The sequence below is a fragment of the Eumetopias jubatus genome, unplaced genomic scaffold, assembly GCF_037043125.1.
Source record: "Eumetopias jubatus isolate StellerSeaLion01/CBP00866 unplaced genomic scaffold, mEumJub1_p1.0 scaffold_16, whole genome shotgun sequence".
In the NCBI taxonomy this organism is placed as follows: Eukaryota; Metazoa; Chordata; class Mammalia; order Carnivora; family Otariidae; genus Eumetopias; species Eumetopias jubatus.
The window spans coordinates 63,317,871-63,342,025 of record NW_028274822.1 but is presented as its reverse complement, the minus strand read 5'-3'; the positions used below and the strand labels follow the sequence as shown (position 1 = coordinate 63,342,025).

Sequence of the window (24,155 nt, the reverse complement as noted above, 5' to 3'; positions counted from 1 at the left end):
CCATCCAACAAGAAGATCTAACAATTGTAAATATCTATGCCCCTAACATGGGAGCAGCCAATTATATAAGGCAATTAATAACAAAAGCAAATAAACACATTGACAACAAGACAATAATAGTGGGGGACTTTAACAGCCCCCTGACTAAAATGGAAGATCATCTAAGCAAAAGATCCACAAGGAAATAAAGACTTTAAATGAAACACTGGACCAAATGGACTTCACAGATATATTCAGAACATTCCATCCCAAAGCAACGGAATACACATTCTTCTCTAGTGCCCATGGAACATTCTCCAAATTTGATCACATCCTAGGTCACAAATCAGGTCTCAACCGATACCAAAAGATTGGGATCATTCCTTGCATATTTTCAGACCACAGTGCTTTGAAACTAGAACTCAATCACAAGAGGAAAGTTGGAAAGAACTCAAATATATGGAGGCTAAAGAGCATCCTACTAAAGAATGAATGGGTCAACCAGGAAATTAAAGAAGAATTAAAAAAATTCATGGAAACCAATGAAAATGAAAACACAAATGTTCAAAATCTTTGGGATACAGCAAAGGCAGTCCTACGAGGAAAATATATAGTAATACAAGACTTTCTCAAGAAACAAGAAAGGTCTCAAATACACAACCTAACCCTATACCCCAAGGAGCTGGAGAAAGAACAGCAAATAAAGCCTAAACCCAGCAGGAGAAGAGAAATCATAAAGATCAGAGCAGAAATCAATGAAATAGAAACCAAAAGAACAGTAGAAGAGATCAACAAAACTAGGAGCTGGTTCTTTGAAAGAATTAACAAGATTGATAAACCCCTAGCCAGACTTATCAAAAAGAAAAGAGACATGACCCAAATCAACAAAATCATGAATGAAAGAGGAGAGATCACAACCAATACCAAAGACATACAAACAATTATAAGAACATATTATGAGCAACTCTATGCCAGCAAATTAGATAACCTGGAAGAAATGGGTGCATTCCTAGAGATGTATCAACTACCAAAATTGAACCACGAAGAAATAGAAAACTTGAACAGACCTATAACCACTAAGGAAATTGAAACAGTCATCAAAAATCTCCCAACAAACAAAAGCCCAGGGCCAGATGGCTTCCCAGGGGAACTCTATCAAACATTTAAAGAATTAATACCTATTCTCCTGAAACTGTTCCAAAAAATAGAAATGGAAGGAAAACTTCCAAACTCATTTTATGAGGCCACCATTACCTTGATCCCAAAACCAGACAAAGACCCCATCAAAAAGGAGAATTACAGACCAATATCCTTGATGAACATGGATGCAAAAATTCTCACCAAAATACTAGCCGATAGGATCCAACAGTACATTAAAAGGATTATTCACCACGACCAAGTGGGATTTATCCCTGGGCTGCAAGGCTGGTTCAACATCCGCAAATCAATCAACGTGATACAATACGTTAACAAAAGAAAGAACAAGAGTCATATGATCCTCTCAATAGATGCAGAAAAAGCATTTGACAAAGTACAGCATCCTTTCTTGATCAAAAATCTTCAGAGTATAGGGATAGAGGGTACATACCTCAATATCATAAAAGCCATCAATGAAAAACCTACAGCGAATATCATTCTCAATGGGGAAAAGCTGAGAGCTTTTCCCCTAAGGTCAGGAACGCGGCAGGGATGTCCACTCTCACCACTGCTATTCAACATAGTATTAGAAGTCCTAGCCACAGCAATCAGACAACAAAAAGAAATCAAAGGCATCCAAATCGGCAAAGAGGAAGTCAAACTCTCACTCTTTGCAGATGATATGATACTGTATGTGGAAAACCCAAAAGACTCCACCCCAAAACTGCTAGAACTCATACAGGAATTCAGTAAAGTAGCAGGATATAAAATCAATGCACAGAAATCAGTGGCATTCCTATACACCAGCAACAAGACAGAAGAGAGACAAATCAAGGAGTCGATCCCATTTACAATTGCACTCAAAACCATAAGATACCTAGGAATAAATCTAACCAAAGAGGCTAAGGATCTGTACTCAGAAAACTATAAAATACTCATGAAAGAAATTGAGGAAGACACAAAGAAATGGAAAAACGTTCCATGCTCATGGATTGGAAGAACAAACATTGTGAAGATGTCAATGCTACCTAGAGCAATCTACACATTCAAAGCAATCCCCATCAAAATACCATCCACTTTTTTCAAAGAAATGGAACAAATAAGCCTAAAATTTGTATGGAACCAGAAGAGACCCCGAATAGCCAGAGGAATATTGAAAAAGAAAAGCAAAGCTGGCGGCATCACAATTCCGGATTTCCAGGTCTATTACAAAGCTGTCATCATCAAGACAGTATGGTACTGGCACAAAAACAGACACATAGATCAATGGAACAGAATAGAGAGCCCAGTAATGGACCCTCAACTCAATGTCCAACTCATCTTTGACAAAGCAGGAAAGAATGTCCAGTGGAAAAAAGACAGTCTCTTCAACAAATGGTGTTGGGAAAATTGGACAGCCACATTCAGAAGAATGAAACTGGACCATTTCCTTACACCACACACAAAAATAGACTCCAAATGGTTGAAAGACCTAAATGTGAGACAGCAGTCCATCAGAATCCTAAGGGAGAACACAGGCGGGAACCTCTTCAACCTCAGCCGCAGCAACTTCTTCCTAGAAACATCGCCCAAGGCCAGGGAAGCAAGGGCAACAATGAACTATTGGGATTTCATCAAGATAAAAAGCTTTTGCAGAGCAAAAGAAACAGTCCACAAAACCAAAAGACAACCGACAGAATGGGAGAAAATATTTGCAAATGACATATCAGATAAAGGGCTAGTATCCATAATCTATAAAGAACTTATCAAACTCAACACCCAAAGAACAAATGATCCAATGAAGAAATGGGCAGAAGACATGAACAGACATTTTTCCAAAGAAGACATCCAAATGGCCAACAGACACATGAAAAAGTGCTCAACATCACTCGGCATCAGGGAAATCCAAATCAAAACCTCCATGAGATACCACCTCACACCAGTCAGAAAGGCTAAAATTAACAAGTTAGGAAACGACAGATGTTGGCAGGGATGCGGAGAAAGAGGAACCCTCCTACACTGTTGGCAGGAATGCAAGCTGGTGCAGCCACTCTGGAAAACAGTATGGAGGTTCCTCAAAAAGTTGAAAACAGAGCTACCACACGACCCAGCAATTGCACTACTGGGTATTTACCCCAAAGATACAAATGTAGGGATCCGAAGGGCTACGTGCACTCCGATGTTTATAGCAGCAATGTCCACAATAGCCAAACTGTGGAAAGAGCCAAGATGTCCATCGACAGATGAATGGATAAAGAAGAGGTGGTATATTTACACAATGGAATATTATGCAGCCATCAAAAGGAATGAGATCTTGCCATTTGCAACGACATGGCTGGAACTGGAGGGTGTTATGCTGAGTGGAATAAGTCAATCAGAGAAAGACATGTATCATATGACCTCGCTGATATGAGGAATTTTTAACCTCAGGAAACAAAGTGAGGGTTGCTGGAGTGGTGGGAGGTGGGAGGGTTGGGGTGGCTGGGTGATAGACATTGGGGAGGGTATGTGCTACGGTGAGCGCTGTGAATTGTGCAAGACTGTTGAATCACAGATCTGTACTTCTGAAACAAATAATTCAGTATATGTTAAGAAAAAAAAAAGAAGATAGCAGGAGGGGAAGAATGGTCGGAGGGGGAGATGAACCATGAGAGACAATGGACTCTGAAAAACAAACTGAGGTTTCTAGAGGGGAGGGGTGGGGGGATGGGTTAGCCTGGTGATGGGTATTAAAGAGGGCACGTTCTGCGTGGAGCACTGGGTGTTATGCACAATGAATCATGGAACACTACATCAAAAACTAATGATGTAATGTACAGTGATTAACATAACAATAAAAATTTTAAAAAATAATCACACAACAGAGAGACAATCAGACAGGGGGCCTCTGGATGGAAGACAATGGCTCCAATAAAGCTACTTCACACACACAACATTCAAACCTAAATCTCCCCGAACTCTAGATATAACTACCAACTGACAGGAATTAGAGGGCACAGAGGAGCACATATAGTGACTTGATGAGAAAGTAGTCAGCAAAAGCCTGAGTATGGAAACCTTACAGAAGAAACAACCCAGACCCTTCTGCCAAAATTTACAAGAAGTTAGGGGGGGTATACTCTAGAGTAAAAAATTCTTAAGGGGCATATCAATCCCTCTTGGAGAAATATTTGGAACCTCTTTGGATACTGGTTCAAACAAACTGTAAAGAGAACAAAACAACATACACATTTATAAGACAACTGAAGAAATATGAACTCTGACAGGATATTTGATGACAGTAGTGACTGTTAATTTTTAACTGAAATAGTTACAGTACAAAAAAGGTCTTTGGGAAGCCTGGTTGTGGATAAGTTTTCCTCATGGTTATGAGCCTTGTCCCAAATATAAAATACCCGGTGTTAACTAAACTTTCACAATATATGTATGGCAGGTCCTTATGCTGTATACCTTAAATTTACACAGTGCTGTATGTCAATTCCATCCTAATAAAACTGAATGAATGAACGAACGAACAAACAAACATACTTGGAAGGTGGGGAGTTGACAGTCAAAGGTGAAGTACAGGGTAGTATAGCTCAGCGCCTAAGGGTGACTTTAGCCCAGGTGTCAGTCCCTTTGCAGGGGGAAAAAAAGAGGACTGTGAGAAGAGCTGGTTTGGGAAGAAAGACACTCAACTCAGATTTTACTATGTTGAATTTTATTTTATTTGGTTATTACTACCTTAAATAGCCTTGGGCCAAAAAAAAAATTCCTTCTTAAAAAGTCCTAAAGTTAAAATCCTGGCTTAATTGGGTACACTTTATTCATCTTTAGTTCGTTGGATTTTGAGGTTCAGTTTTATGAGACCACCTATAGAGAAAGAAGCAACTTCCCCCTCCAGTTGAGATGGGAGCTTTTCTACTCCCACTTTCCCTGAATCAGATCCCCTCAGTTAATTGGAAATTCCACTGAAGCTGAAAGTGAAAGTTGTTCTGATTAACTGCTGGCTTCATTTCAACTTTGAGCTTACTCAAGGTCTAGTGGCATGAATTCCTTAGCTGTGATTGCTTAAGGAAGGTTTGTTCTTGCCAGTATTTCCAAAGTACATGGCTCTTTCCAAGGCTACTCAATTATTGCTTCTGGGAAGTCAAAAGAACTCTGCTCTCCCCAACCAAGATGTGGCACAGGGACTTTGAAAATGCAATGTAACAGGAAATACTCAGCCTGTAGGAATGGTGAGGCAGAGTTCACTGGAAGTCTGGGAGCAGCAATGCCAGCACCACCCAGGGTGACAGGTGAGCTGTGCAGGTCTCCGCTACACATTTACAGCAGACCCACAAGCAATCCATCTCTTGTTACAGATGGGCAAAAAGTGTAGTATGACTTACTGGCTTTTCTCTATGGGCCACAACCCACTTTTCCAGCCCTATCTCAGGCTACCTGCTACCCCTCCTTCTCCCCATGATCGTGCTATTCTTGGCCCTGACACTCCATCTCTCTCCACACCTCCCTGCACACCTCCTCCAGAAAGCCACCATGACTACTAGTCCACCCAAAATAATTCTCTCTAAACTACTGAACCACAAAATACTAGAACTGCTTAGCTCTCACTACCCTGTGTTCATATTTATCTTCCAGTTCCCCAACTTGACTAGCACCTCGGTAAAAGGATCTATGTTTTCCTTCATCCCACACAGTTCCTGGTACAATGATCAAAGAAGGCACTTAATAATTTTATTTGTAAATATAATAATTTGTATAAAAATAATTTTATTTTTCTATATAATAAATCATTTTATTTGTATAATTTGTCTCTTTAGTAGCTCAGGAGTACAATATTTTGATGGAGCAGCCAAGAGTAAAGACATGAGAAACACTGGCAATTTAGGCTGATAGCATTTTTCCTCTTCTGTAAAAAAAGTGCATCCAGCAAAATTCTTTCCGTGTGAAACAACCAACACCAGCCTAGTCCTCCACATCTATGCAAACCCTTTGAGACTAACAGGAAAATAAACCAGCCTCAGTCAATGGATGGCCTAACCATAGTTAGTAGAAGTAGATAAGCAGGTAAAACCACTCAGTTTAGGTTCCAAAACATTTTTGAAGGGAAAAGCTACTTATAAGTACTGTAAGTGCCTCCATTATTATTAGCATTCCTGACTTCACAAATGACAGTAACATTTTCTTTCTAACTTTAATCCATGCTAAATTTTAGTAAGTATCAAATGAGAGACAGATGACCAAAACATCTGACCCATGGTGCATGCTCACAGCCAATAACATAGGCAGAAAACTGATTCTAGCTCATCTGGAAATCCGGAAGATTCCAGTTTGCTTTACCATAAGCACAATCAAATAGCAGAACACTGAATGTTCCCTACAGGTGGGAACAAAGCAGATCAAATAAATGAATCCTGTTCTTAAACGGGAACAAGGAGGAAGCACTATGTGTTTTTCTGGAGTGTGACATTTTATAGACAAGAATTCCTGTAGAACTTGAAGTTCTCAAGGCAGAGAGGAAGGAGAGCCTCATCATCAGAGTTAGTATTCTGTGAAGGGCATACTGTCCATCGGCTGGAGAAAATGCATTGGTAGGTCTAGTAAAACCCAATTTCACCCCCCCCAAATCGAAGGGGGAGACAAACCATGAGAGACTATGGACTCTGAGAAACAAACTGAGGGTTCTAGAGGGGAGGGGGGTGGCGGGATGGGTTAGCCTGGTGATGGGTATTAAAGAGGGCACATACTGCATGGAGCACTGGGTGTTATATGCCAACAGTGAATCATGGAACACTACATCAAAAACTAATGATGTAATGTATGATGATTAACATAATATAACAAATAAATAAATCCCAATTTCAAATGGAGAGCCTCTAAGCCTCATTATTCAGCTATTAACAGGAAGTAACATATCCTTTGTTAATTCTATATTCTTGCCCAGTAGGGTATGGGGAAAAAATATATTCATTCAATATTAGATCATCTTCTGTCATCAACAAAGAGCAGGGAAGCTACAACCTTTCCCCAAAGACTCCTGACAACAAAGAACATACCAGCGACAACAAACTCAGAGCAAGTGTCCCAATGTGACAAGGGAACCCAGCTTCCCTCTGGTGCCTGTGAAGAACTCGGGGAAAGGAGTACGGGGGGCTGCCAGCCAGATCAGAGCAAGCTGCCGTCAGCTGAGCAGGGGACAAGTAGATAGGAAACATCTAGAATCTGTAAAGATGAACTCACTTTTGGACACCTGAAAAATCCTGTTACATATGAAGAGTGACCCTGGCATTAGAGACAGAGGATAGAAGCCATGGGGGTCCAACTCCCCAAGAAATGGCCACACAATGAGTAGGGATGATGATAGCAATGATGCAATTATGTAGACTATGCTTTTCATGTATATTATTTCACTTAAATTCCCATAGTAACCTTATATGGCAGAGAACTATTCCCATTTCACAAATATGAAAACTAAGTCTTAAAGGGGTTTAGTCACTTCCTTAAGCTGGAACTTGAACCCAAGTCTACTTGAAGGCACAGCCATAGTCCTAACCTTTGTTCTTATGTCTCCTGGCTTTTGTCTTAATCTCTCATTTTAGCTATAAGGACACAAGTTTTAGTTATATCTGAACAGCAGGAACCAACAGTTTGCCAACAGGATCTTAAGGCTCCTATTAGGATAAACTTTTGTAGTTGCCTGGGCAATGTTGAGACATTTATAGATGTAACTCCTTCACCTAGCTTTAAGCAAAATTAAAGCATTCATATTGTTAAAAATGAATGAAAAAGATATCTGGAAATAGGCTTTAAAAACCAGAAAGCGCTACTCATGAGAAAGGGAGAAAGGTGGGAGGAAGGGAAGGGAATGGAAGGGAAGAGGGTTCAATACAATAAGAGGACTGCAGTTGAACTATCCTAAAGTGAAGGAGAAGAACCTTCAAGATACAGAGAAACAGTCTGCAAAGTGCTGCAGGTTAGAGGGCCAAAGGTTTGGTCTGCCTGCTTTTCACACAAAACTATCCAATCCAGTGAAAGTACCACACAATTGTAATATTCTCTGCACAGTTTATCACATAATAGGTTTGCTGTTATTCAAGTCTAGAGAAACAAAATATTGCCTTTACATTGTTCTTTTCCTTCTAAGACCCACTGGCTTGAGTCTAGTTGACCTACATCAAGTGCTTAGTACTAGCAAGATTCTAAGTGCTTTATGACCCTCCCACTTAATCCTTACAATACTCATTCTCATGCTCCATTTTGCAGATGAGGTCATAGAGCTGCCCCATTATTAGGTGAGTGCTGTGGCCAGGATCCCAACCCAACAGGCAGACGCAGAGTAGGACAATTCACCGTGGGGATCCTTTCCCTTGTCCAGGCAAACAGCATTATGCAAATTACAGTATTGATGACCATAAAGCTACTCAATTATTGATTCTGGGAAGTCAAAGGCATTCTGCTCTCCCCAACCAAGATGTGGCTTTAAAAACATCACCACAGGAAACACAAGGACCAAACACCAAGAAAGTACACTCCTAACCTTAAATTTTCTTCTCAAAGTATAGAGATGGGACTCTAAGGACATGCAATATAAGAAAATGCAAACTGACACAACAGAAAAACTTGAAAAGAACTATTGCACTATTAGATTCTTGAATTTAGCAAGCATAAATAACAGGCTTAAAACTCACTAGGCATGGTCATTTTCTGAGTTTGCCTTCAATATAAAAATAAAGCAAGAATAGAGAAAACCATTCTTTTTAAAAAATCTCCTCCCATTTCACATTATAGTATGAGTATTTATGCAGTCTGATAGCCATAACAAAAATTTTAAATCTGTAAATAAAAAACAAATATAACTTTTCAAAATAATGTCAGTAAAACTGGAGCAAGAAGCTGAATTCCATCAAATGATTTCAGTAGGACCCCATGAAGAGGAGCAAACACTCCTCCTGCACGTGTTATTGCAAAGACATTCTCATCCTTAACCCACTTCACTAAGCTTGAGAAAACAAGTTTCCTAAGAGAAGTTCAGCAGTGTTTCAAAGCTGACTTCTTACTCCTTACTCTTCATAAAAACCATGAGATCAAAACATTGATGAACTTCAAACTCTGATTTCACCTTTTCAAGTTCAAGAAATGCTCAAAGCCTCAGCCTTGGGATTCACACATGTAAACACCTTACTTAACTTGTTTTCCAAGTAGTACCAAACAGAAAAACACATAATCAGAACCTTTTTTCAAGTCCCACATAAATTCTTCTATTTTCTTATTTTAATTACATGATCAATTATGAGCTCTCCACATATCTTTCTTTGCTTCTTTAAAACTATTTTTAAATTATTATTTTAAATTACCATAAAAACTTTCTACAAAACTGACATGAATACTAAACCAATACATTATTTCTTATAATCCACTTAGTGTTTCTAAGATAAGTAGCCAAAGCCTATCCCAACACACAGCACCACTGGCCATCTCTGAAAGTAGAATGAATTTTCCACTTTTAGACACACCATATTTCTATACTGAAAGAAAAAAACAAACAAACATTCCCTTTATGAAAGTACAAAATCTCTTTTCTTAACCAAAAATCAACATCCTTTCCATTTCCCTATGACCCCACTTCCTAACCATTTCAAAAACAGAATCCAACTTAATGATACCAAGGTAAGTAGGAGGTACTTACAGTTGAAGATGCCAGGAGGTGGATGTTCAGTCACCAGGAGACAATTTTCTTCATCACTATTGTCCCCACAGTCGTTCTGTTGGTTACAGACCAGTGAACCAAGATACAAGCATTTACCGCTGGTGCAGGTGAATTTGCACTCTGAAAAAGTATAATATAGAGCATAAAGTAGTCAATGCAAGCTTGATGCTCTTCAATTTTTTTTTCCTTCCCCATTTGTGTGCCATTGATAGTTTGGGAAATCAGTCTTTCTGTAGACACCAAAAAACTGAACTCAGAGAGGGCTATCTTGGTAAGGACCTTCATTCTATGAAATACACAAGACGGTGTCCTACCCAGGGGAACTCTGGGGCCTGCAGTACATTACTCACCCCATATCTCTAACCCAAAAATGAGTAACACAGGTGCTCTCTTTCCGCGACCTGCCCAGCAAAAGTCATAGATATGGGGTTCTTATTTTGCATGAAAACATCTGTGGCAGTTTTCCAAGCCTCCAAGAATGTAGGGAGTCTTAGAAGCAGCAGCTGGGGGTCCAGCAGAACTCGAGAGCTCAAGCTTAACAAAAGGAGGCTCATATATTTTATTTCCAATTTGTCACTGGATGTTGTGAAGCTCTGGGCAAAATATTTAACCTCTCTGGTATTCATTCATCTTATGCCTAAGAAAAACCAATTTTAATAGCAGGCAGGGGTAGCACTGACTTTATAATATAAAACATAGGAAAATAATATGTGCTTTCTGCTACCTGAGAAGCATCCATGCCAAGGGCCATGTGAGTAACTTAAAGAATATGATGAAGCCCAGCCCAAATCTCTGTAGGAACACTGAACATGGAATCCCTGAAATCTCTGCAAATCAATATATGAAAATGGAATTTACTTTTGTAAGACGTTGAAATAAATTTGCAAACTTAAACATTACTATCAACGTAAGCATTGAAGGATAAAGGAAATTACACAATTATATACACATGGGCACATAAACATCTATGTCTATCCTACATTGAATATCACTTTGCATTCTGACTGTGAGCTTTCTCCTAGGTGCACCCACAAAAGCTGGCAGAACTCACACTGGATGTACAAATCTGTGGGTAGAAAACCAAATCTCAAGAAAAGCATTCCAGACCCCTGCTGATGCTGCCTATCACAGCCTCCTCATTTCTCCTCTATTTTGTCTGTCTCGAATATGGGTGGCAGGCCTGCATCAAATCCAAGGTCCTTTCAATTCTAAAATTCCATTATTCAAATAGAAGATTGGGCATCAGCACACCAAGGCCTCCTCCAGCTATCCTACCAACAAACGGGGTTGCAAAGAGAATAACCCTTTTACCTGTTGCAAGGAGACAAAGAACTTAAACCCTCAAAGTATTTCTGTGACCCAGTATGAAAGGGATATTACAGTTCTCCATTTGTTCACATTTTCCTGAAAGAGTCTAGAAGATACCAGCCCACCCCCTGACCTAGTTTAGAATAGCATGTGAACATAGCCCAAATGCACATCTACAAGTTCATCACTGGCCACAGTGTCCAGGTTAAAAAATCTGTGTGCTAAATGTGATCCAGGCCATGTGGTAGGAACACTGCTGATGCCAAATGCTCTTCCCATAAGGTAGAAATATTAAAATACAGCTGTTTGAAATCATATTTATGAAGTGACTTTTTTTTAACTTAATGGAAAAAAGGGATGTCAAGAAAAGAATTTATCTTTCTTTCGAAAAGAAATACTAGATTTCAGATTAATACCAAACATGAAAAGGACATTAGCCAAAAATAGGCTGATGCTGCTGAAATGGTAATTGGAATAAAGGGAATATTAACCTAAACTGAATTAAACTCCAACTAAAAGATTAGCCATTGCTGTGGTTTGAAAGGATCTCAGGTTAGACTACCACATTCCCGTTTGTGTGGAACTTTAAACCAGCAAGAACACGAAACCACCCCCACACTTGACTCATTTCAACTTGTTCAAGGGAGACCCAGTCCAGAGAACAAAATGTTTTCAAGGAAATGAATTATGTGATTCATTCATTTTTATAATCAATATTTTAGCCCCTTCTCTGTTACGTGCCAGGTATTAAGACATGGAAACACAGAGATGAAAGAGCATCCCTCTTCAAAGGGCTTACAACATGAATTTTTTTTTAATAATGTGAGAAGTGACCAATATATTTTCTCTTTCCAAAGACATACTTTCCTTCTTTATATCCTTCACATCTAGAGTGCTGCCTAGCAAGTTTGGCACTCAATGAATCACGTATTTGTTGAATAAATGAATGATCTAATCTAAGCCTCATAAGAACTCTGTGAAATAATTAGGGTAGGTATTACTCCCATTTCAGAGATGAGGAAATTAAGACTCAGAGATTAAGTGACTTGCCCATAATTAAACTCCTAATAAATTGCAAAATCCAGATGTGTGTCCAAATCTACCAGCTCTGGCCTCAGGCTCTCTCCAGAGCTGCCTCTCATTTTCCAAGTCTGTTTTCATGAATGTGTAAGGTTCATTTGTAATGAGGATGCCCACATATGTAACAAGGTTCTCAAAACAGTTTATTTTTTTAAGTAGGCTTAACATTACTCAGGATGCATTAACAAGGCTTTTGCTACTGATTTGCTTAGAAAACTCCTACTTCTTAGATAATTGCAAACATCAATATCAACCCATAGAATCTCAAATTCAAAAAATCTCAATCTTCTCAATGGTAAGTCATTAGCTAAATATCAAACTAAAGGTCCTTCCAATACATGGCCACTTGAATCAAAACAACTAGATTGAAGTTTTGAATCCATTGACCTCTGGATGTGATATAGAAAATACTAGAAAATTGCTGTAATGCTATTAAGTGTTAAATATTAATGCTAAAGCTGGAATGAAACTGCAGAGTAAAACATCTGTCTAAGGTAACATAACTGGTACCAGACAGAGGCAGGCTTTCTTTTTTTTTTTAATTTAAATTCAACTTAATTAACATATAGTGTATTATTAGTTTCAGAGATAGAATTTAGTGATTCATCAGTTGCATATAACACCCAGTGCTCATTCCAGCGAGAGGCAAGCTTTCAACTGGATCCTGACTTACAAGGCCATCTCCACCATACTTTGCTATCCAAAAGCCCAGTATGTTCAGACATTAGTGAGTAGTCCTCTAATAACCAAGTTATTGTGATATTTGAAACAAACTAAGAACCCTAGATGAGAGGCTCTAACCTTAGCTGTGTACTGGAATCACCTGGGCATCTTTCAACATTTCTGATGCCTGAGTCCCAGCCTACCAACTGCTCTCAATGGTCCAAGGTGCAACCAGGGCAGTGGTTATACTAGAGATCCTTAGAATGACTCTGATGGGCAGCGAGGATGAGGAACCACTGCCTAGTGAGAATTAGATAACTTACTTATATTAAGCCCTTTTTAGCTAAAAGTATTTTATTAGAATGTTTAGTTGGTATTTGCTAACTTACTAAAAACTTCTTTCTTAAAATAGGCAGATATTCTGATGATTCCTGGACATTCAGACCCAGTTGTTAACAACTCTCTACTGCCAATAGGGTATTTCAGAAGCTTTGGGACCACAGGTGTGACCCCCAAACTACATTTTGACCCACTAAAGGCAGAAAACATCCTCAGTGAAATAAAACTCAAGTGAGAGAAAGAAGATAGAAGAATAAAAAAATGTTTTCTTACTATATTTCATCCACTCTTTGTGGAACTTGTTGAGTATTTCTGCCAAGCCTGAAGTTAAAAAATCAAAGATTATTTAAACATTGGAAATATTTTGGCTACAAATGCATGGTGACTTCAGATGTGTAATACTGGAATGGACTACAGAAGGAACAACTTGGGAACTTAATTTTTCCTTCAGGAGCTACAGACATAATCTAAAAATCTGTAATACTTAAATAATTCCTCTTCCTTAAAGTTGGGACTTTTTAAATGAAGAAAATGGTTGGGGTGCCTGGGTGGCTCAGTTGTTAAGCGTTTGCCTTCGGCTCAGGTCATGATTCCAGGGTCCTGGGATCGAGCCCCACATCGGGCTCCTTGCTCGGCGGGAAGCCTGCTTCTCCCTCTCCCATTCCCCCTGCTTGTGTTCCCTCTCTCGGTGTGTGTGTGTGTGTGTGTCTCTCTCTGTCAAATGAATAAATAAAATCTTTTAAAAAAATAAAAAATAAAAAATAAATGAAGAAAATGGCATTCCTTTCTGCCATAACTCTGTTTCTTACAAAAAAATTTCCAGAATCAGCCAACAGACTTTAGAATCACTTTATATACTCTTAACAATACAGAATTTCCTCCAAATTTAGGGTCTTCTTTAGTTTTCCTACATTCCTACATAAAGCTTTCTGATGATTTTATGACTTTGAATTGTCATAGCTTCATAAAATACTAATGCTAAGAGGGCCCTAGAGACACAGTGGTCAAACCTCTCATGTCACAGATGAGGAAATAGTCCAGAGAGAATGCCTGACTTACCCAAAGTCAAAAAATGAATTCCCTGTAATGGAACATCAAGCCCAATATTTCTATTAAATTGAGGGGAAAACTTTTTTGCCTTAAATATCATTCTAGTTATGTACAAACTATTACTAACCAATTGGAGTATACCATGTGAGAGAGGAAAAAGGAAAAGAATGATTCTGTGAATCCCAAACATACATACAAAAAACAAAAAAACAACCTATTTTAAAAAAAAACCTGGGGGGCACCTGGCTGGCTCAGTTGGTACAACATACAACTCTTGATCTCGGGGTCATGAGTTTGAGCCACACATTGGTCAATATAGTCTACTTTCAAAATAAATTTTTTAAGGACAGGTAGCTTAACAATGTTATATTTTACACCTAAACTTGGACAGGATTCAAAGATAAATGCTCAATCTTGAACTCCAGGAGAACAAACTTGCATCTGAGAGACAAAAGTTAATCCACTTGGTAGAGTCAACATTCTATTAGTTAAAAGACAACAAAAAGTACTTGAAAGTTGCTAAGACAGTAGGTCTTAAATGTTCTCACCACAAAAAAAGGAAGTAATTAGGTGACCTGACCCAGGTGGTAGCTAATATGATAGCAGTCATCATTTTGCAATACCTAAGTATATCAAATCAACATGTTCACTTAAACTTATATGTCATTATACCTCAAAACTGGGGGGAAAGGGCAACAAAAAGTTGTTTTCATTTTTTCCTATACTCTTTTTTAAAGCCTTAGTTTTCACAGATATAATCTCAGTCACAAAATAAGGACCTATATACAGTATTACATCACAGCTGTAAAATCAGCCTTTTTTGTGAATTGGCAAAGTAGTATATGATATCTATTTCTGTTAAAATTCATATAGCAACATCGACTCATTCAGTTCACACTTCTATCACTCACAAACCTGAAAACTGAGAGTGATTCTGGCTCCAACATTTCTGACATTAAAATCTAGAATTTGCTCTCAGTAATGGGGGCCTTCTCAATGTACCTACATTGTGAATAACAGAGATTAAACTTAGTTGTTACCAACCTATAGGTGAAGAATTAATAGGTTTCTAAAATTAGTATAAATAATTTTAACCACAACCAACATAATTTTACATCTCCAAGCATAGAGATGACAGCAATATTTTTATTGACTTATACACACATCACCTACTCCCCAGCAAGGTACAAAATGACCTACCATAAAAGTAAAGTTCAATAAAAATGAAAAACAGTGAGTAGAAGACAAAAAACATGAACCAAAAAATGCAAGGGAAATGAGAAAAACTTTGTAACTTAAGAGAGCTCTAGTAAGTGGTCATTAAACTGAACTCCAAGGAAACGAGCTGCCCCAGAGACATGGTGGCAAGCCCTTGCTAGCCAAGACTGGTAGGCATTTCAATTAATCAGAAACAGACTTTTCCTGCTTCTCAGACTTAAAAGGGTCTGTCACCGTTTTTATCAAGGGGTGCTATACAACAGTATGGAAGCTATCTTAGATAACCAATTTTGTCAAAAAAGGGAAAAGGGCTCCCCATATAGTTATTTCCTTTATCAACTTTCAGTGAAGTTAGAATACTGGAGTAGTTTTTATAAAGTGAGCCAGAATGACAGCACCAGAAAGTAGTGATTTAGCAAATTATGAAGATAAGGCTTTGAGAATCTTCAGAAATGAAAAGCTAATCCTTAGGGCTATTCTCAAATGTCAGCTTTTGACAGCATGTGAATGGCATAAGAATGATAATATGCATATTCTCCTACAAAATTTTTTAATGCGAAGAATACATTTTGAGTAACCTGTAAGAGACTTAGAATCTCACATATTAGCAACACTGATCTCTTTGGAAGTCTGAGGGAAGAGATCTCCAGAAGTTGCGTGTGCCTCGCCTAATATCACACAGTGATCTACACAGCATGCCAAAAGTCAAATGTAAAGACACTGTATCACTAATGATGCTCTCCCCTCCCTCAAAGACAAAGCTGACTCTCCTGGTTATAAATTTGGAACAAAGGGGAATTTAATTAGAAGGTTTATATTCTGTGTAATGAATTAAGTTACCCACAAGCATTTAATAAAAGTCATATCTTAAGTGGTGCTAACTGAAACTATAGTTGTCCTTCAAAAAGATGAATATGACATGATAAAAAGGATATTTGCCCATATAATAAGATTAACATAGAAGAGCCTCCCATCAAAGATAGTAATAAAAATTTTTTAAACTCAATCCATTTTATGATATGGCTTATCACTCCCACTATGGTGCTGAAAAGATGATTTTAATGTGTCTGAAATTATCTGAGAACCATAAGTGAAAAATGTGCTCTTAAAAGTCCAAGGTATTTTCAGGCTTTAGACTTCTGGTTCTACAATTTTCGAGCAACTTTAAACATTGCCCAACTTTCATCAAAACACCATAAGGCATTTTAAAAGTCAGTAAAAGTCTTTAGGACTTGAATTGGCAAACAGCACTATTTCTTTTTTGTGTTTAAAACCAATTAATGAATGAATTTATTTCTGTGTTTTTTTTGTATATAAAATGGGAGGAGGTATTCTTACTAACTTCTTAGCATAGTACTAAAACCAAGCGGGTAAAAACTACCTTAAAACACTATGAGGAACAAAGTGTTTATCAATATATGCAATGCACATGGGAAAATAGTTTGAAAGTTCAAAATACAAACAGTGTCTACCTCTGGGTGCTGCAGTCACTAAGTAATTTATAAGTTCCTTGACAATTTTAAGTATGACTTTATAACCAAGAAAAGTATAAATCCTTTTTGGGGGGGGGAATCTCTGTGAAAATCTCGGTGAAAACCAAATGTTTGTAGAATTCTAAATCTATCACAATCCTAACTTAAACTTTAATAAAGTACCTAATTCCCCATGGCATCATCCAAAGAGAAATCCAGACAGACAGCTCCAACCTCATAAGGATAAACACTGTTTCAGTTACATTTCATTTCATTAAGTACATTATTGACCACCTATCATGGGTGGAGCGGTAGTAGCAGAAGGGATACAGTAGGCAGTGTCAGCCCAAGTAACTGCCTGAGCGGGAGTAACTGCCTGAGGGGACTAACTGCCTGAGGGGAGTGGCAAGTGAAAGAGGTCTGCCATGAGGTCAAGTCAGGCCTGTGGAGGCTTGAGGGCCACTGGACAGAAACCGGCTTTACTATGAGAACTGCGGCATTAAAGAATATTAAGCACATGGACTGATACACTCTGACATTTAAAAAAATATTTTATTGCAGTACAGTGTGTTTAAGAGTGCCTGTGTGTGAGAAAGAGAGATAAAGAGAGAGAGAGGGATAGAGAGAGACCTCCAGGTCTACGGGTTTATACAAAGAAAGAGAGAAAAAAAAAAAAAGAATGCTCATATAACCAGCACACTGATCAAGGTACAGAAAAGGCATGGGGTAGGGGTGTGGTTCCTGGGGTGTTCAACTTTCATTTTAACAGAATGTCACTGTACATAAAAATAAAGCAGGGGAGGTAGGGAGCAGGTATCCAGTCATGAAGAACCTTATATGCCTTGCTGAGGACTGTTAATGGCTCTCAATCTATAGGTTTTAAATAAATGTATTTGAGTGTAATGGTAACTGGACATTTAATATATACTCACCAGGACTAACGTCGGATAATGGTTTTCTTATTACTTTGCTCCACTGAGTGAGCAGCATAAACCACAAAACTCAACAAGAGTTTTTAAGTTTGTCCACTAACAGATGTTTCCATATGCATTTGAGGTATACAGCCTATGAGGACCACACCCAACTCGCAGGACTAACATAAATGGATGCATAAGTGTTTTACAGCACAAAGTTAGGCCCCAAAAAGGAGACCCACAGGGGCAAAAGGGAGGCATTTATCCTTCGGTATCACAACTTCTGGGCCTCAGGCTCTTTCTCTCTAAGCCATTCATTGCTTCATTCATTCATTCAAGAGTTTGGGACAAGGAACATGGCCATAGGCACCAAGGATAGACATAAATAGTCCACTGTCCTGAAACTCAGAAAACTGGCTTCTCTTCTAGTTCTTAAATACTGTTTCTCTTCAGGCAAGAATCTTAACCTCTAGATTCCTTGCTGGTAAATGAGGTATCTGGATTAAACCAGTAGTTTTGAATCTTTACTCTAAATAACCAAGGTGTTCCCTTTGAGGCCCCAGGATCATCTGCAGGAGATGGGGGTGGGGATGGGGTCAGTAAAGGCATCCTGGCAGTTCCACTAGCATCTGCATATGGATTAGGCTTTCCTCTGAGATTTCACTGGAAAAAGGCATCCCCAGCTAAAAATTCTGAAAGCCACCGAATGTCTTACATTCTAAAAGTCCTTTCAGTTCTTAAAATCCATGATTTAAGAAAGAAATTTTAAAGAATGAAATCCCACTTTAGCCCTTTGGTACTTCTGTTGCCTGATCTTGATTATCCAAATGACAAGTGATCTTTAAAATTTCTGAATTCTGGATATTTTATACATACTGATTATCAACACCATCTCTATGGGATCCTTCACATTAGGTATACGAACATGCTATAACTTGCCCCATCTTTAAAATAAAAATGTTTTGGCCCCATTCTCTGCTTCCCTCCTCCCATAGCTTACTGCCTCCAATCTGCAATTCTCCCCCCAAACAAACTCCAGTCAGGCTTTGGCCGCCATCATTGCACCAAAAATGCTTTTCCAAGTCCCCAGTGACCTCCATGTTGTTTGCTCCAATGTGGTCACCTCAGGCCTCATCTTAGCAGACTGCTTTGACAGAGCTGATCAGTCCTACCACCTGGAACCAACTGCTTCATACATACAAGGACATGTCCTCCTACCTTAATGACCATTGCTTTCTCCAAACCTCCTCATTGGAGGGCACTTTTCGGTACCCAGGCTCACCCTCAGCCCATTCCCTTGAGATCTCAGGCAGTCCGGTGTCTCCATGCTACTAACTCCCACAATTATACTAGACCTTCCCACCTCTCCCTAGGCTCTCAATTCCTCCAATTACCTGCTCAACATCTCCATGTGGAATGTAACAAACATCTGAACTTACCAGGACCAAAACCAGATACCTCCTTTTCCCATGCAAACTGGCTCCACTAACAGCCTTCTATATCTTGAAATTTCATCCTTCCAGTTGCTCAGGCAAAAACACTGGAGTCATCTTTGGCTCTTTTCCCCAATCAATTAAAAAATTCTATTAGCTTCACCTTCAAAATACATCTGGAAACTGGCCCCTTCTCACCATCTCACTCCAGTCACCCTAGTCTAAGGTGCCATCATCTCTCAACCAGATTACTTCAATAGTCTCCTGACTCGTAACCTATCATATTCTAGTCCCAAGAGAGCAGCCAGACTGTTCCTGCTGAAATGGAAGCCAGATCAGGTCTCTCCTCTGCTCAAAACTCTCAAATGCTGGGCGCCGGGGTGGCTCAGTCGATTAAGCATCTGCCTTCGGCTCAGGTCATGATCCCAGAGTCCTGGGATCCAGTCCCACATCAGGCTCCTTGCTCAGCAGGGAGACTGCTTCTCCCTCTCCCTCTACTGCTCCCCCTGCTTGTGCTCACTCTCTCTCTGACAAATAAATAAAATCTTTTAAAAAAATAAAATAAAATAAAATTGGAATCCTTTCTCCATTACACTCCCCCCAATACTCCTGGCCTTTGCCATCCTCCTTACCTATTTTCTGTTTCTCCACAACTCATTTCCAACTAATATTGTATTTAAATATATGCATAATCTTTTTTCCCCCGCTAGAATATAAACTACATGAAGGCAGGTAGGGATTTCTGTCTGCCTGGTTTTACTGAGGAATTCTCAGGGTCTGGAACAGGGTCTGGAACACAGCCTGGAACAGGGCCTGGTATATCATAAGTATTCAATAAATATTTGTGAAATAAATCAATGAACAGAAATAAAATTTCATCCAGAGGTTCTTTTTTTTGTAAAGATTTTATTTATTTATTTGTCAGAGAGAGAGAGAACTAGCAGGGGAAGGGGCAGAGGGTGAAGCAGGCTTCCCACTGAGCAAGGAGCCTGATTGCGGGGCTCGATCCCAGGACCATGGGATCATGACCTGAGCCAAAGGCAGATGCTTAACTGACTGAGCCACCCAGGCGTCCCGTGTCCAGAGGTTCTTATAGGAAACACAATTAACTACTGGTATCACTTTGAGTGACGGAAGTTTTCTCTAACTGAGCAAAAATCCTCACTAGGGATATATATACAGAAAATGACGTAGAAAAGAGACAAAAAGGAGATAAAATTCAAATATATTACTAACAAATTATGTAAGATTTTTTTAAGGCAAAGAATTAGTTAAAATTATTAGCCAGAGTAGTTTTTAATGACCTGTGGTCCTCATTTATGGAATTATCCTCTCTCCAGTGTTCAATGTCATAAATATTTAGGCTTTTTCCATCTGTCCCTTCCCAGTCATCTGGCCTAATTCCTAAATTGCAATATTCTCTCTCAGTGCAGTCTTGTGTGTTTTGGAGAGAAAGCCCATTGTCTGGCTAAAGCATTGGACTGTTTGTTCAGGAAACAGATAGCTCCTTCCAGCACCCTCAGAACTAGGTGTGGACACTGAGTTCCCCACCTGTTTTAGTTTTTAATATTTACATTCAAGTTCACAGGAGTCAGGGAGTAAAGCAGGTATTTATCAAATCATGGTACTGCTGATCCAGTCTTGTCCTCAAGTTGATCACAGCTAGGTATTTTCTATTTGGGTACAAACTGCCTCACTTTCTTGTCTTCAGCCTGACAAAGCTGTCTGCCTGGGATCCTCCAACTGTTACATATCCTTGAAGAAATTTCCCTTCCCTGGAAACTTACACCTTCTGAGGCCTCCACAAATCCAATCTTGCTAACCTAAGAGTACCACAGGGAAATAGCTGTATAAACTCTTGTGTTCCCTTCTTCCTTTAGCCAACCCACACTGGAATTCTGAGATGTTACCTTTATCCTTTTTTAATGATTAGTAGGATGCTCTACTGAAAGGAGAATGTCCCTTGCCCCAATCAAAGAAGGTTTGCTATATTTTGTTTTGTCTTATTTCCCCTATTAGTTCCTTGAAAGCCCTTCTTTGGCCCCTCAAATAAACTTCCCACTTCAGGCCTTATTCAGCCCTGCTGTCCTCCAGGATAAGCTGATGACCTCCTATCCATGATGGTGCTGTATCTGGCCAAGTCTCAAAGCTCCTTCACAACACACACACATGGCCCTAGAGATGCTCAGGGTTGGTAGACAGAGCTATCCCTTCACGTCCAGAGGAAGATCTTCAGATACTTAAAATAAGGGCCTTTGGTTTCCACAACTAATCAAATTCAAAGCAGGGATCAGTGTGGGTGAAAAGCCATTGCCATGTCCTCCCTCAAATGCCATACTTTAGAGGGAGAAAAACTAGTGGGGAAATCCTCTTGGTTCTCAGCAGGAAGCTCCCACTGATCCAGGACCAATCCTGCCTTGGACAGGAGAGATGCAGAAACTTGCAGCCCTGTACTCTACCTTCCATCCACGGTTACTGCTTTATTGGAGAAAATGACCGGAATTGTGATGCCACCAGCTTTTGCTTTTCTTTTTCAATATTCCTTTGGCTATTCAGGGTCTTTTCTGGTTCCATACAAATTTTAGGATTATTTGTTCCATTTCTTGGAAAAAAGTGGACGGTATTTTGATGGGGATTGCATTGAATGTGTAGATTGCTCTAGGTAGCACTGACATCTTCACAATATTTGTTCTTCCAATCCATAAGCATGGAACGTTTTTCCATTTCTTTGTGTCTTCCTCAATTTCTTTCATGAGTATTTTATAGTTTTCTGAGTACAGATTCTTTGCCTCTTTGGTTAGATTTATTCTTAGGTATCTTATGGTTCTGGGTGCAGTTGAAAATGGGATCGACTCAGAGAGCCCAGAAATGGACCCTCAACTCTATGGTCAACTAATCTTTGACAAGGCAGGAAAGAATGTCCAATGGGAAAAAGACAGTCTCTTCAACAAATGGTGTTAGGAAAATTGGACAGCCACATGCAAGAATGAAACTGGACCATTTCCTTACACCACACACAAAAATAGACTCCAAATGGTTGAAAGACCTAAATGTGAGACAGGAGTCCATCAAAATCCTAAAGGAGAACACAGGCAGCAACCTCTTCGACCTCAGCCGCAGCAACTTCTTCCTAGAAACATCGCCCAAGGCAAGGGAAGCAAGGGCAAAAATGAACTATTGGGACTTCAACAAGATAAAAAGCTTTTGCACAGCAAAAGAAACTGTCAACAAAACCAAAAGACAACCGACAGAATGGGAGAAAATATTTGCAAATGACATATCAGATAAAGGGCTAGTATCCAAAATCTATAAAGAACTTATCAAACTCAACACCCAAAGAACAAATGATCCAATGAAGAAATGGGCAGAAGACATGAACAGACATTTTTCCAAAGAAGACATCCAAATGGCCAACAGACACATGAAAAAGTGCTCAACAGCGCTCGGCATCAGGGAAATCCAAATCAAAACCTCAGTGAGTGAGATACCACTTCACACCAGTCAGAAAGGCTAAAATTAACAAGTCAGGAAACGACAGATGTTGGCAGGGATGCGGAGAAAGCGGAACCCTCCTACACTGTTGGCAGGAATGCAAGCTGGTGCAGCCACTCTGGAAAACAGTATGGAGGTTCCTCAAAAAGTTGAAAACAGAGCTACCACACGACCCAGCAATTGCACTACTGGGTATTTACCCCAAAGATACAAATGTAGGGATCCAAAGGGCTACGTGCACTCCGATGTTTATAGCAGCAATGTCCACAATAGCCAAACTGTGGAAAGAGCCAAGATGTCCATCGACAGATGAATGGATAAAGAAGATGTGGTATATATATACAATGGAATATTATGCAGCCATTAAAAGGAATGAAATCTTGCCATTTGTAACGACATGGCTGGAACTGGAGGGTGTTATGCTGAGTGAAATAAGTCAATAAAAGAAAGACATGTATCATATGACCTCGCTGATATGAGGAATTCTTAATCTCAGGAAACTGAGGGTTGCTGGAGTGGTGGGGGGTGGGAGGGATGGGGTGGGGTGGCTGGGTGATAGACATTGGGGAGGGTATGTGCTATGGTGAGTGCTGTGAATTGTGTAAGACTGTTGAATCACAGACCTGTACCTCTGAAACAAATAATACATTATATGTTAAAAAAAAAAAAAAAGAAGATAACAGGAAGGGAAAAATGAAGGGGGTGGAAATCGGAGGGGGAGACGAACCATGAGAGACTATGGACTCTGAGAAACAAACTGAGGGTTCTAGAGGGGAGGGGGGTAGGGGGATGGGTTAGCCTGGTGATGGGTATTAAAGAGGGCACATACCAAATGGAGCACTGGGTGTTATACACAAACAATGAATCATGGAACACTACATCAAAAACTACTGAAGTAATGTACGGTGATTAACATAATAAAATAAAAATTAAAAAAGAAAAAAAGAAAAAGAATACAGTTGGCTTTAAAAAAAAGAAAAGAAAAGAAAAGAAAATGACCTACTTCTGACAACTGAGACAGGGTGAAAATCCCAAGTTCCACAAAGACAAGACATATTTTGTCCTGAATATGCTCATTTCAGGCCTTCGATAAAGAATTTCTCTATAGTACCATGGGCAAATTGAGGACTCCTGAATTCTTTTGCTTATCTACCCAATAACCAAAAAGAGACTATTTCTGGTAGACTTAAGAAACTTCAAAACAATTTGATTAATAACCTGGACCAGGATCTTAAAATCCATCTTCTTCAATGGAACACTGGTTGATAAAATTCTTACCTCCTGCAATTAACAACTAATCTGTCATTCTGCTCAATTCTTCCCTGAAGGCATGCCCAGTTGGGAGTTTGTTCCACTTGTGTGGTATGACCTGATGAGCCAGCACCCAGGAGCTCTGGACACC

General features: G+C 39.3%; 1 protein-coding gene across 5 annotated transcripts in view; it reads right to left on the bottom strand.

Moving 5' to 3' along the window:
* The window catches only part of LDLRAD4 (low density lipoprotein receptor class A domain containing 4), a 439,821-nt gene that overhangs the window by 209,553 nt on the left and 206,113 nt on the right, over positions 1-24,155 (bottom strand). For all 5 annotated transcript variants that reach the window (XM_088019475.1, XM_088019476.1, XM_028089368.2 and 2 more), the window contains one exon: positions 9,764-9,904. In XM_088019475.1, coding sequence (XP_087875601.1) covers positions 9,764-9,904 — 141 coding nt within the window. The remainder of the gene's footprint in view (positions 1-9,763; positions 9,905-24,155) is intronic.